Below are 14,707 nucleotides of genomic sequence, written 5' to 3' on the forward strand. Positions count from 1 at the left end.
CAGTGCTGGGATGACAAGGCATGTGCCCTTCCATTCAAAGTTGGAATTTGTGTTCTTAACTGCCGCAGCTCTGTCGTTTAATGCCAGGTGTCCTCTCACAGATTGTCTGGACAAGGCACTGGGCTCTTTGGAGTTGCCTATACCTCTGAGTGTAAGCAACAGAGCAAGTTGTTCTTGCTCTGAGGGGGACAAGGACTTTCTATGACTGACACCATAGTGCCCTCAAGACAGTGGTCTCTTGGCGTGTATTCCCTGGTCTCCTTCCGTGGGTGTCTGTGAGGCTGGAGGCTCCAAACCGGTACACTCTTAGCTTGTAGCTAACACCGTGATTGGCACTTCAATGAATAGATTCTTTCAGTCATACCTACCTGTGTGTCTCTCCCAACTTCAAAGCCTTTCACCTGTTCTAGCCCCCAGCATCAGAGAGCCTGCCTGAATCCCCTGCCTGCTGCAGAACTCAATGCCACCTGGCTCCCCCCATCACAGCCTCAGCCTTCCCCACAGCCACAGCCTCTACTGCTGCCCTAAGTGCCTCCATTAGAACTGCCAGCTTATCGTGAACCAGGGCTGCGTCCAGACATCACTTACAGATCTTTCTTCCTGCTTCCTTCCCTGCTTTGTTTTGGGAAGTAGAACAGGATGAAACTGGCTGATATCTACAATGGACTCCCATTGCCTGTAGACACTTATTTAAGCCTCAGTTCTCATGCCTCCTTCTTGTCCACTGTTAGCAGCTCCGGTAATGCAGAAAGCAGATGCAGTTAAATGCCTGAATCCAATCTAGGGCACTCAAAGGTGAAGTCCAGAGAATGTCTGTCTGCAGGGCCACACCCTGGCTTGTCTTGCAGTTGATGGCTGACAGGCTCACTGCCATTCTATATCTTCTCCTTCCATTCCTGGCATGCCCAGCACCCTGCTGCTGAGCATGCTCCCACCTCTGGGCCTTTGCACCTGCTATTCCTCCGTTTGGAATGCTCTTTGCCAGATATCTATAGACGTCGCCTCTCTTCAGACTTCTGCTTTCCTTTCCTACATGAAATGACACTCTAGAATCTCCCTTTTTTCTCTTCATACTCACCAGCAGCCAACTTAAATTCTTCACTTTTATTTGTCCTTCTTCCTCCCTCCCCCCACCCCCTGCACCATCAGAATATAATTTCCTGAGGTCACCTCCCCAGCAGTAGTAACAGAATCTGGCACATAGCAGGTGTCGGATGCATATTTTCTGAATGAACACACATCTAAACAAACCCATTACCTCATTTGGTCCCCACAGCAGCCCATTTGACAGACCAAAGATGCTAACGCCCAGGTTCTCGGCAGCAGTTGCGCAGCCTGCGGGGCGGAGGCTGAGCTAGACTCCGAGCCTGGCGTCGACCCGCCCCTCTCTCTGCAGATGGCACATTCCTGTGCTGAGGAACGACTTCATACCATCAGGATTTCCCCTGACCTTTAGCCTAAGAGGAAATGATATCGCAACTGGAATACCCAAGGGCCGAGAGCTGGCAGCTCGGACCCCAGCAGCTGCAGGAGCCTTGTGAGAGCATTCCTAGCCGGCCAGCCAGGCAGGATGCAGGGAGTCTCCTGTCCCTGCCTGGTGTTGGGGGTCCTTTCTCTACAGGAGGCCAGGGCAGCTGCAGGCTTTGCCTGAGTCACAGCGTGGATGAGACAGTCTGCCACTCAGGAGCTGGTGAATGGCCACACGCTGCCTCTCCTGGTGTGAACTCGGACACAGGGTACACATTGGACAGTGTGGTGCCAAATGTAAGCTTTCCTCGGGCACCGGTGGCTCATAGTTAGGTCTTGGGTCTTTGACCAGGAGACCATATTCTGAGCAAGGCCACTCTGGACTCACTATCGTTCCCCTCAGCCTTGGCTTCTCCAAGATGGGGCGTACTTGAGACAGAGCTTCAGGTTTCTCGATCAATACAAAGAAACACCTTCTTGTTTGTCAATAAATTCTTCTTTGGAGGCTTTGATATGGTTTCTCACAGTCACTTTATCTCCTGGCCACAGATCTGCTCCCTGGTACCTTACCCAGTGCCCACTGATGGCTCCTCTTATTCCCCCACAGAAGTCCCGTCCCCTCCACAAACTGCTGAATTAATCTTCAGAACTTGCAGTTAGCTCCTCTGCTGTTCCATCCAGCTTGCCATTTAGAGAGCGCTAGCGTTGAGGCAGGAATCCTGTCTGCCTTGTCTGTGGTTGAATCTGTGGTTCCTGGGATTGGACCCAGCACACAGTAGGACAGTTAGTCCTAGGAGACTGATATATTCTGAGAGAGGTAAATGCTGACAGTGTCTAGACATGGCTGTGCCCACACACATTTGATCCTTGCTGCCCTTGCTGTACCATGTCTGCAGAGTCCCGTTTATAAAGAAAGCTCAGTGGTTTTCTAAACACGATTCTTCATACGGGGAAAATAGAACAAAAAGAGAAAGCCCAGAACAGCAGCTCCTCAGTGATGGAGCTCCATCGGAAGTTCAGCAGCCATGCTGGACACCCTTACATGGACTTGACACTAGAACTTCCTTCTGCATCCATTCCATCTTCTCTAGGTGGATAAGGAGCTGACCTGGACTCCCCACAAGCTTTATTAATTCTGCTCTGAGCATCCTTGACTAACTAAAGATGATGGTAGTTTTGTTAGTTTGTGAGTGGTTAAAATTAAAAAGGCATTTATAGACTAAATAAACCTTAGTTGACCAAATCCTTGCTGCTGTGGTGGTCACCCATTGGCTGGGTTTGCTCCCTTCATGCTACTGAAAGGTCTGTCTTTACCTCTTTTCTTGCCCTCTTTCAGGAGGCCTTGAGGAGACTGAGGAGACATCTGCAAAGTGGCCAAACGATACAGCCTCTAACGCCAGCATCCAGGCACCAAGAAAGGGTAATGTATGTGAGGCCATACCAGGCCTCCGAGGATCTTTATTTTATTTTTCTTTTAAAATGCGGCAAATTTTGGTAAATAACCTAAACTCTTTAACCATTTCCAAGTGTAGTGTCTAGTGGTGTTAGGTGCATTGACAACGTAGTGTGACCTTCTCCATCTTGATCAGAATTTTAGCATCACTCCCAAAGGAGACCCGGTTGATATCACCAGACCCCAGATCCCAGTTTTGGGTGTCTTCTGGAAACTCCTTTGTCAGCAGCTGGACTGGGCATGCACACAGACAGCCATGGCCATGTGGAAGTGCTTCCTCCGGTGGACTGTGGGGTGGTTGGATGGGGGTACTTGCTGTGTCTGAGAGATTGGGTATGGAAAGCTGTCTTGCTTCCTGCAGGGGGCATGGAAGGTTGTCTTGCTGGGATAGGGGTATGGAAAGCTATCTTACTACAGGGGTGGGAGGTATGGAAATGCAGGGTTTATTGGTTGGAGATTGCTAGAAAATTCTGTCCTCTGTGGTTTGGCTTTTCTCTCTGGTTACTTGGCTTGTGAGTTGAAGGCCTGAGAAGAGAGATGGCAAGACTGATGTGTTTCAGAGAAGAGGAGCATCCATAAGGCATGAAAGGACAGTAGATCTGGGGTAATGGCTGTTAGCCAATGTAGACCAGAGTCTGCTCAGGGAGGGATAATGGAGACAGGTGGCTGCTGTGGCCAGTCTATCTAGAAATAGCCCCATGACCTCTCTACATGTGAAGGTTCAGAGGCCCAAGGGCCAGCAGTCCTATGAGTTCTGGTGGCATCTGGACATTTGTCAATCTTGGAGATACATTTCTGCTCAGGGCAGTGTTGGAGTTAACTGGAGAACAAAGGAGTAATTTTTTAAATTCTAGAATCCTGTGTTTTAAGGATACCTCTGTAGGGATGAAATAGAAATCATTACTTGTTATAGTTTATGATGTTGCTTCAATATTATTTTCTCCTACACATGTGAATATTTAAAACTCCATATACATTCACACAAATGTACGAATGGCTTGATACCACCATGTGTTATTCTTTAGTGCTTCCCCTTCCCCCTTATTTTGGCTGCCTCCCCCAGCCCCACAATCACCTTTCTCTTCTTCCCAGATAATAACATTTCTCCACTTCCCTATATGTTTTCCTACATGCATTTGTGTTGGCATAGAAGGACTGTACACACATAAGCATGCACATCAACATGCATGCATGCATAGGTTTTGCTATTATTCTTTTTAATGAAATCATAGCATGATTTTTAAAGACTTATTTTTATTTTTAACTATGTGTATCCATGTGTGTCTCTATGTGGGTATGTATCTATGGGTAGGTGTCCACAAAGAGCACTGAGTCTTCGGGAGCTGAGAAGAGGGATGACAAGGCATGGGGAGCTATGCATCTCAGAGAAGGAGAGGGTCCAGGAGGCAAGCAAAGACCGCAGATTGGGGTAGGGCGTGAGAGGTCATGCAAACTAGAACTGTGGACAATTACAAGCAGCCTGACCTGACCTGGGTGCTAGGAACCAAACTCGTGTCCCTTGCAAGAGCAGCATTCTTAACCACTGAACCTATCTCTCCAGCCCCATTTAGCATGTTTTTAATAGATGTTGCAATATTGAGTGTCTGCAGGAATAACAGTACATGTTTCCATAGTAACTTACGAGGGTTATCCCTTTCCCCAGAGCCTCACTAGTACCAGGTATTTTTAACCAATAAGCAATAGCTTATTATTCCTTAGTTTGTGTTCCTTCTTGATTGCTGGTGGCTGTGACCATCTTTTCCTGTGTTTGATAATGATCTGGGTGTGCACATTGATATTCACCTCTTTGTATCCTTTGCTTAGTTCCCTGTTGGGGTGCTGATAACCTTCTTCAAGTTGCCTTATTTTACAGAGCAGCAGATTTATCCCCTTCCCCACCGTGCTGCTGGAGGAGCCTGCATCTTGTAGCTGGGACCATGAACAGACAGTCCCTTTAGAATCTTCTCCTTTCTTTTCTTCTTCTTCACCCCACCCCCACCCCCAGCCCCTGGGCTGTAGTTCAGCTGTATTCAGAATATTTCCATAGCTTTCTCGAAGCCCTTGCTTTGGTTCCCAGCACCATATAAACTAGGTGTCAAGGTGCAGACCTGTAATCCCAGAAGCGGGCATGCAGAGGCAAGAGGATCAGAAGTTCAAGGTCATCTTCAGCTAAACAATAAATTTGAGGCTGGTCTGAACTACACAAGATCCTGCCTCAAAAAAAAAATCAAAACAAACAAATATATATACTTTTCTTCTTTTGCTTATTTGATAGTTATTAACAATATCTGTATTAATTCTTTGAAAACTTTGTATGTTTTTGATCATTTCCCCCTCTTCCCCAACTCCGCCTAGATCCACACCTCTCTCCACACCACCCAACCAACTTCATGTTCTCTCTCTTTCTCTCTCTCAGACCTATTGAGTTCAGTGTGTTGCCCAATTATTCTTGGGTGTGGGGCTTGTCCTGGATCACGGTTCACCCCGGATCACCCTTAAAGAAAACAGACTCCTTCCCAAGCAGCTATCAAATGCCAGTAGTTTCTCGACTGGGAGTGGGACTCTGTGTTCCACCCCACATACTGGGGTTTTGTCTGGTCTGAGCTCATGCAGGTCTCATGTGTGCTGTCGCAATCACTGTGAGTTCGTATATGCCTCTGCCCTGTTGTGTCCGGAAGACACTGTTCTCTTATGGTAATCCATCGGCTCAGGCTCCTGAAATCCTTCTATTCTCTCTCCCACAATATTCCGAGAGCCTTGGAGTAGGGAGTTGGGGAGGGGAGTGTCCTATGGATGCCCCATTTAGGGCTGAGCATGCAGAAGTCTTTTATTCTCTGTACATTGACCAGCTGTGGGTCTCTGTGTTAACCGCAAGAAGTTTCTCTGATTCAGCTTGAGAGATGGACTAATCTACGAATATAGCAGTGGCTCATTAGGAGTTATTTTAATACTATGGCCTTAAAGCAGAATAATGTTAGTAGATTCTTCCCTAGAGCATATTGTTCTATCTACCCATAAGTCTTTCGTCCCGATAACGGTGCCAGGTCTGGGTTCCTATTCATGGAATTGGTCTTACATCCAACCAGAAAGTGATTGGTTACTTCTATAATATTCATGCCACGGTTGCACTGGTGGGCCTGTTTTTGTTTATTATAGATGACAAGGTTCACATCTGGCTAAGAAACACTATGGATTGCTTTTCTCCCCCGGTAGCTTGCGTAGCACCTTACAGCATCATGAAAGCCTGCCTGTAAGGATGCAGCTTTCAGGTCAGTACCTGCTTCGTTTACCCATGTTTTCTGTTGCCAGCCTATGGTGCTTCCAGCTTCAGAGGCTCTTCATTTGGCTGCAGACGAACACGATGGGAAAGATGGATCACACTGTGTGGAGCAGCAGCTGGAGAGAGTTGTCACAACGCCGAAATGGCATAGGTGCCATGTTGACTTTTCTCTTCCACATTTATGTGATTTCCTGCTGCCTGAAAACCATCCTTGAAGTTGACTTTTAGACAATGACATGTCATGATTCTGTGGAGTGACTGGGTTCACTCAGTGCAGTGGCTCTCCCACTAATGTCAGCAAGGATCACCCACTCGACTGCATCCTAGCAGCTAGCTTGGGCTGGGTGGTTCATGCGTCCTAGCAGCTAGCTTGGGCTGGATGGTTCATGCATCCTAGCAGCTAGCTTGGGCTGGATGGTTCATGCATCCTAGCAGCTAGCTTGGGCTGGATGGTTCAGAACAGCTTAGTTGCCCTCTCCTCTTCAATGATCCAAGTCTACAGCAAGGTGGCTGGCTTATTAAAAAAGCAGAAAGCATAGGGACTGCACGAGAGCCCCAATGATAACTACTTCTGCCACATTTAATCAAGTCAAATGTCAGAGTTCAAGGAGAGAGAGGTGGACTCCACTGAATGCTAGCATTGGCATGTGCTCACAGAGACCAGCGGACTTGCTGGTCCACATAGGATACTATCATTATTTCTCATGTGTTCATCAGGAATAGATAATATTCCTGATGTATTTGCATTCACTAGTTTGCAGGGCATAAAAATCACCCAATCAAATAAGCCAGGAGAATCAGAAACACTTGGGTTTGAACCCTAGCTCAACCTTTTAGTAGCTACAATATCGGTCACTTTCTCTAAGTCTTCATTTGAAGCTTGGAGAGAATTAGACATATTCATATGAAGTGCAAACATTAAACATGATTAAGTGTAGCTTGGCTTTCCATCTTTTGTTTTGCTTTGGAGACAGGTTCTCAAAGTGACACTGACTTCAAGATCTTCCTGCCTCTGCGTCCCCAAGTGCTGGGATCACAGGCGCACGCCACCGGCTCCAGCATCCCTCCACTTTTTTCTTCCCACCTTCCCCTCTAGGAACGATATTAGCAGCACTAAGAATGTATCATCTACCCCTGGACTGAGCTTCCACAGCTGTTCCACAGCTGCACGGAGGACAGGAAGGAATAAGCCTCCTGCAGCCCATTAAAATTCTGCCTCTAGTTGGGCTGCACATGGAATTGGCTCGGCAGCAGATGTTGGAGTTTTTTAAGCAGGATGAAGATAACACTTTCCCCTTTCCACCCACACCTCTGAAGCCTGCTAGGCCCACAGAACTGCCCCTTGGATGACTCTGGCTTGTCCGAAGAGGTCAATGAGTGTAGAGGCTAAGTCCTTCTCTCCACTCTACACCACAGCCACAGTCTTTAATCTGGGGGGATGAGCAAGACCCCCAAGGTGAAGTCAAGGCAGGCTGTTCCAGTCTGTCCCTTCCTCCTCCCCACTCCATCCCTCTAGGACACTGCTGGATGCCTGCCTGGGGGGCACATCTTGTTTTTATTTGAACTGAAGATATGAAACACCGACCTTAGATTTCTCTTTAATTGCAGCCTGACTGTTTCCCACAAATCCAGAATGAGACAGGCTGAGCAGAAAGGGGGATTTGAGGCAGTTCTTGGTTAGTTTTAGCAGCGGTTGGTTTCCTAACACTATGTATCTCCACCCCTTCAGTCCTGAAGGTAGGGTTTTGTGCCTGCAGCCTTGGGCTGGATTCTAGACTGTTCCCTCAACATTCCAATGAAGCCTTGATCAGAGCAGCCTGTTCCTGGGAGCTGAGAGCCCAGCATACCCTTGGGTCTGTAATGCTATTAGTAAGTGTGTAGCTGCCACAGGGTACATCTTGGGCAAGCTAAGCAGAGTCTCATGTCTAGAACCATATTTGTAAAAGAACACGGCCCTTTTCCTTTTCCAGACCAAGCTATGACGCTTTTGTCCCAAAATGAAGAGTGGAAACTGTTTGCAACCCAAAGCAAGGATCCCACAGACAAAATGCCACCCCATACTCAATGACAATCTGTGAGTGTCATTGTCTGTATGTCCAGGTATAACCACAGAGCCTGACTACCCTCGGGCTCCCACTTTAACCATTTTAATTTGTTTCAACTGAAGACAGTTCCTGCAGGCTCTTGCACAGCCTTTGCTAACCACCAGTGATTGACAGTCTCCGCTTGGTTCCATGCTTGTCCCACAGATACGCTTCAGGAAGCAGTCAGGCCCGGGGGGCAGTTTGTGCATAACTATATGGAGAGTAAATGGCTGTAACTATCTTGAGCATTTATCATAAGTTCACTGCCCCTAAAACTCTTAATCTCGGCCCTTGAGCTTTATCAATGATTCCCAAACTCCACTGAGTTTTGGCCTCGATAGGAGCTCGCAAAACTGCAGGTGCCTGGACTCCAGGCCTGTTGGGTTGCAGTTTCAGTGCAAGAGCAGATAGCTGTAGTTTTTCATGGCTTTCTCAGTGTTTTTAGGGTGTACCCGGGTTTGAGAGCCATTGCATAGGACAATTTACAGCTCCCTTTGGAGCAAGGGACTGCTCTTGGGTCTTTTGAAAATGGTCATCAAGATGTGACTCTGGCTGCTGCCTGTTGGGGTGAGAGTTTTGCAGATATCTGGGCATTCAGGGTGCTTATTTCTGGAGTATGAGTTACAACTTGCCTAATGTAAAAATTACAGCTCTTTTGCTTGAGCAGTCTGATCAGTTGTATTTCTGTTTATGGCATGGCTGTGCCTTCAGCTGAAAATGAAATATTGAATAGCAATGGCCGATTCACTTTCAGAGAGGACATGTTACTCCCAGAGCAGGGAATTTAAAATGGCCTGTATCCCCAACACCACCACCCTATTCCACCCCCAGCGTGTTAAATCCTTTCAGATGCCCCCAAGCTCCTCTTGAAATGCAGAGCTCTTGGCCGTAATAAATAATTACATCCTTCTATTTGGACTCAGGTTCCAGATAGTAGTAATCCAAGAAAATCCAATAATGACAGTTGCATTAAGACCCCTCTTCCAGGCTAAGCAGAACATCTGTTTAGACATATTTTTAATCGGCAAATGCTTCCTGTGTTGAGTCCTCGGCAAATTAAATTTCTCACTGGACCGAAGGGGAAGCTGTCATTCAATAAGCCATCTCTGGAAATTACACCCCAGTCTGTTTCCAGGTGCACTTAAGATTTTCCCATGCTGACTTGGCCACATAAAACCGGCCCTTACAATGCTAGGTCACGTGTCCATATAGCACAGCTTGTCCAGGCAACATGGGATGTCTCAGTGCTTGTCCCTTGAATGGAGAAGGAATTTTTTTTTTTTTTTTTTTGCCCATTCTCCAAAGGAGAATTGGCAGCAGAGGAAAATTAAGAGACTTGTTGAAAACCATATGGGATATGAATAACAAACTTGCACTTGCTACATCTCTGCCTGTGATTACTTAAGACAGGATGAGTCTCAGGATGTGAACATTAAGGGCTTCGCTGCTGCCAACCTTTTGGAGAGGTTTCCGCCACAGAACTGTTTGGACCATTGGGCTGTTTATTTTTAGACTAGCTTGTCTGTTTGTTAGTTCATTCATTCAAAATACAAAAATATCGAATGCTGCTACCCTCTAGGCCCTGTGCAGGCATTGAGAACAGAACTATTAACGAAGATGCCTGCCTCAGTTCTTGCTCTCCATGGGGCTTCTGGTCGGCTAGTCCATTTGAAATCTTGAACCAATGAGTTCTATGGCTGGGTAGCAACAATATGCAAGGGGCTGTGTAAACAGGCTGGGTGAACTATGTGAAGTGGAGCAGGGTCCTAACAATGGACCTGCAGCCTGACTGTGGGATGGGGTGCTCCCAACTCCAGTGGGGTGTAGCCAGGTAGAAGATGGTCCACTCTTGCCACATCCAAATCTCCCCTAAAACACACTAGAGCCCAGATATAGTGACACATGCCTATAATCCCACCACTCAGGAGGCAGAGGCAGGAAGGCTGATACAAGCTCAAGGTAAAATTGGGTTTAGAGAAAGGCCCTGTCTTAGAAAAAAAAATTGTTATGTGAAATCTCTGGATTTTTCAAGAGTTGGCTTCCAAAGCGAGATTTTTTTTTTTTTTTTTTTTTTTTTTTGTAAAAACACAGTATGTGCCAAAAGTGTCCAGGCCAAATAAAACACATCTGTGGGTTGGGCTGATCCCAAGACTGCAAGTGTATGACTTCTGTTCTAGAAATTCGAGCAGCAAAAGAGTTCAGCCTTAAAATGTATTCTATAGCAACTTTTTAGGTGCAGAAATAGCACCAGGGAGCTTCTAGGAAGCCATAGGCAAACCTGTGCGTACAGCGTTCCATCGACCATGGATGGAGGTCAAAGGGAAGACAGGTGAGAGGGCCAATGAGAAGAGACCAGGGTTTACCCCAGGCTTCCGATGGTAAAGAGACTATTCAGGCACAATGAAACCAGGCTAGAACTTAGGGGTCAGAGCTGCTGTGCTAACACCAATGGAATGCCAATGTAGACATGGGAGATGTGCCCTTCATGCCACGGGAACCAGGAAGTGGTCAGTAAACTCCCACATAAAACAGACATCCTCCAAGGGCTCAGAGAGTAGAATACAGCCTTGCTTGTCTGCCCCAGGCTCGGACAGGAGCATGAATAACTTCTGCAAGAGTTTCAGTCACAAAGTCTGTCCCTCATGCAGATGTGAATCTCCAGCCTTCCTGCATAGGGAGCGCGCAATTCAGAAACTGATGTGAAAAGCTCACCCGAGACCCATAGAAGAAGTCTCCAAACCTGTTTACATATGGCCAACACTAGATGGACTCAGTAAGGTTTTAATGTATATGTGTAAGACAACAGTAATTCTAGGATTAGCAAATGTGGAAGGGAATCCAGGACACTAGGACTTGGAGGGAATAAGGGAGGAGCAGAGACCATGTGAATCTAGTACTCATGTATTAGATTCCCAGAAAATTCTAAATTAAAAAAAAATGGCTAGGCTAGAAAGAGTCCTAAAACACCAGAAACACAGGAAGTTAATCAATGAAGGAAAAGTCAGACGTCAACAAATTAGAGAATTCACTCCAATAACATAGCAGTCAGAGGGAATTTTAATAAGCATGACTAAAATAAGGAGCAAGCCAAAGGAAGAATTTAAAACAAAGGGAGAAAGAGTATTGTTAAAGGAAAGATATGTTTGAGGATCTTCTGGTTAGGTCTTGAGTAGATGGTTAGCTACGCCACTGAAGCAGGTGTAAGATAAATGGTGTGGTGAACACAGCTGAAGAGAGAATATGTGAAGTGGAAAGCAGGTCCCAGAACACCATGCAAGTCTAAGCACTCAGATGTAACTGAGGGCTTTCCCATCTGTTCCCAAGTTCCCAAAATAATGACTCTGAGACTTACAATGTATGACTAATTGCCTAAGCCATCAGCTTGGGTTTGCTCTCTGACTAGCTTGTAACTTAATTAACCTGTTTATTCTGAGTCCTGCCATGTGGCTAGTTACCTCTCCCCAGGTTCACACAATTTTCTGCATCAGCATTTGGGGGTGAATCTCCTCCCTGGCTCTATCACAGGAACCTCTCTCCCTGCTGGAACTCCCACCTCCTATTTCCTGCCTAAGCTAATATGCCAACAGCTTTTCTGTAGATAGGTGCTGCTTCCCTACACTACTAAAAGATTCTCCCTACACTCAAAGAAAGACACAAAATAGGAAGACACACACAAAAAAATAGGTATAGGGAGATGGAGGTTTGAATGATCATGTCCGATGGGTAATCAGAAGGAATTCTAGAATATCAGAGTATTTACAGATAAAGACTGAGAAATTGTCTTATCCTCATGAAATAACAATTAAAGTCATTAAAGAATGTGATTCCAGGCCGGAAAAGGTGTAGGTGCCCAAGAATAGGAAATGGATGGATCAGAAGGCATCTGTCTCCCAAACACGGAGCGGAGCGCTGCTAACAGAAGCTAACTGGAAATTCTAAAGCATGGAAACAGCAACATGAAACCATGGAGTCTGGAGTGTCAGTCTGGGGTCTGTCTGTCTGTCTGTCTGTCTGTCTCGGCAATGAAGATACACTGGCTGGGAAGGACAAAGTGAAGTCCCGAATGAGGGTCCTCAGTCTGTGGTTCCCTTTGGGATGTCAGAGCACCATTGCCCACCAGTTAGTGCTACAGTTCTTTTAGGCAAAAGTCTTCTACCATCTCAAATGGGGCAGCTCTCTGAGAGGATCTTAGCTCATTTGTGTTTCTTTATTGGGGGTGGGTCTGAATGCATACACTTTACTCTGGGTAAACCAAAGATCCTGTAATTTTTGGGCAGGGTGTGAGGCTATCCAGGAAGGGAAGCCTGAGGTGCCTCATTAGCATGGAGAAGTGCGGATTGTCTGTGACCACCTGGTTGGGAGTCTCTTGATTATGTGCTCCTGAGTCAGGCATGGAAACAGGGAGTTAGCTCTACTCCTATGGTCTCAGGTTCTGAGATTCCCAGAGTTTGCGCATGCTCCACCTCACCAGCCCCATGCTCGTTCCTCTGATGGCACGGTCTACATGCCCTACGCTGGAGTTGTCTCAAGAGTCTCATTTCTCAGAATAAAACTTGGGACTCTGTTTTTTTTCAGACCGATCTTCTAGTCCACGAATTCTTTATTCATCATTCAATTCTGTATGATTATTGAAACTGAAAATCAATGTTAATGAACAGGGAAGAGTCAAGGGAAACAATCTGCTTTTAATTAAAAGCAAGAAAGAGATGGAAAGAAAGACAAAAAGGAAAATCCAAGTGAGAGGAGGAGATCCACTTAGGTGGATCAATGACAGGAAAAAGAGATAGATGTTTGGTATTGAGAAGAGATGAACCCCAAGGCCTACTTAAACTTACATGCAGTGTAAGAATGGCTCTGGGCTGGAGAGATGGCTCAGTAGTCACAAGTGCTTCCTGCTTTCCCAGAAGACCCTCCAGTTCCTAACAACCATGTCAGGTGGCTCATAACTGCTTGTAAGTGCACGTCGGGAGATCTAATGTTCTCTCTATCTGGTCTCTGTTGGCTCCCATATGTACATCTGGAATGCACTCATTCACTCACATATACATAAATAAAAAATAAACCTCAACATATGTATAGGGGCCAGAGAGATGGTGCATGCCTCTTGATCTGAAATTCTGAATTTCATTTCTGACACCTATGTAGTGGGAAGAAATCAACTCCAGCAAGTGTTCCTCTGACCTTCACCCGCATGCCATGTCATGCATCCCCACACTACACGTGTGCACACCCACAGATAAACAAGTACATGTAAAAGAAGAAAATTTACTAATATGAAATATTTTTCTTTTTGGCCTGCTGATATACTCGTATACATGTATAGTCAAATGTTAAGAAGCTTTGTAATCCAAATCCAGTCTTACTCGGTTGTGTGTATAATTCTCACTCTTTGCTGGTGAGGACAAGACGTGTTGCAGTTGCTCTGGGAGACAGCCTTGTAGTTCCTAAAAGGGTTAAACGGTGCCATGTGATCCAGCATTCCACACCCAGCGCATGCTCGGCAGAAGCGCATGTGTACGTGAGTGTTCATAGCAGTATAATTTATAACAACCCCAAAGTTGGGATGACTCAGTGTTTAACCAAGGAATGGGTAAGCTAACTGTGGTTTAACCCTACAGCAGAATACTACTGAGCCACAAAATAGGATGAAGAGCCAACTCATGCTGGAACTGTGGATGAGCCTTGAAAATTAGCCAAGTAAAAGGGGCAGAGGCAGAGGTTGCTGTGGCCTGACCTCGCTCATGTGGAGAACAGGCAGAGCCACAGAAACCCAGCAGACCTCGGGCTGGCAAGGCAGAGGGAGAAACCGGAAATGACTGTTTATGGGGTCAGGGTTTCCTCCTGCAGTGTTGACAAGCTCATACAATTAGACAGCGCTGATGGCCGCACACCTGATACATAGGCTGACACCCATGGAATTGCAAGCTATGAAAGCAAATGCTATGGTTGTGAATAAGATCTCTTTTTTAAGGAGAGAAAGAGAAAAGAAACATACAAATAAAGAGAGGCGGGAATAGCTAAATAAAGGAAAGTTAAAAAGTGAATTTTCAAAAGCTGGATTTTTTTTCCTCCTGGAGGGAGGGGGTTGTAAAAACTGGACAGGAGGCTCTCTAAGGAAGAGTAAGGAGGAGTGTTAAACAAGCACACCGGATGACTCTGTGGAGGTCCAGCGTGGTCTGGATTCAGTCAGGGAATCCCAGTTTAAACATTCTCCTCTGTCCATCCTCACAATTTTCAAGGTCATTTTTGGACTTAGAACCTTTTTTTAATATTAAAAAATTAATTATATGTATATGTGTGCAGATGGGGTAGGTGGGTGGGTGAGTGGAGTGGAGTGGGTGGATGCATGTGAGTGTAGTGCCCATGGAGGGCAGAAGAGGGCGTTGGTTCCCTGGAGCCACTTGATCTTAGCCAGTTTATCTA

The 14,707-nt window shown here is 46.1% G+C and overlaps 1 protein-coding gene across 1 annotated transcript in view; it reads left to right on the plus strand.

Annotated features, from left to right (window-relative positions):
* The window catches only part of Tll2 (tolloid like 2), a 121,824-nt gene that overhangs the window by 47,802 nt on the left and 59,315 nt on the right, over positions 1-14,707 (plus strand). Inside the window, exon 3 of the mRNA XM_021152072.2 lies at positions 2,804-2,887. Within this exon, the coding sequence (XP_021007731.1) occupies positions 2,804-2,887 (84 nt within the window). The remainder of the gene's footprint in view (positions 1-2,803; positions 2,888-14,707) is intronic.

The sequence above is a fragment of the Mus caroli genome, unplaced genomic scaffold, assembly GCF_978045245.1.
Source record: "Mus caroli unplaced genomic scaffold, Mus_caroli_1 scaffold_20, whole genome shotgun sequence".
In the NCBI taxonomy this organism is placed as follows: Eukaryota; Metazoa; Chordata; class Mammalia; order Rodentia; family Muridae; genus Mus; species Mus caroli.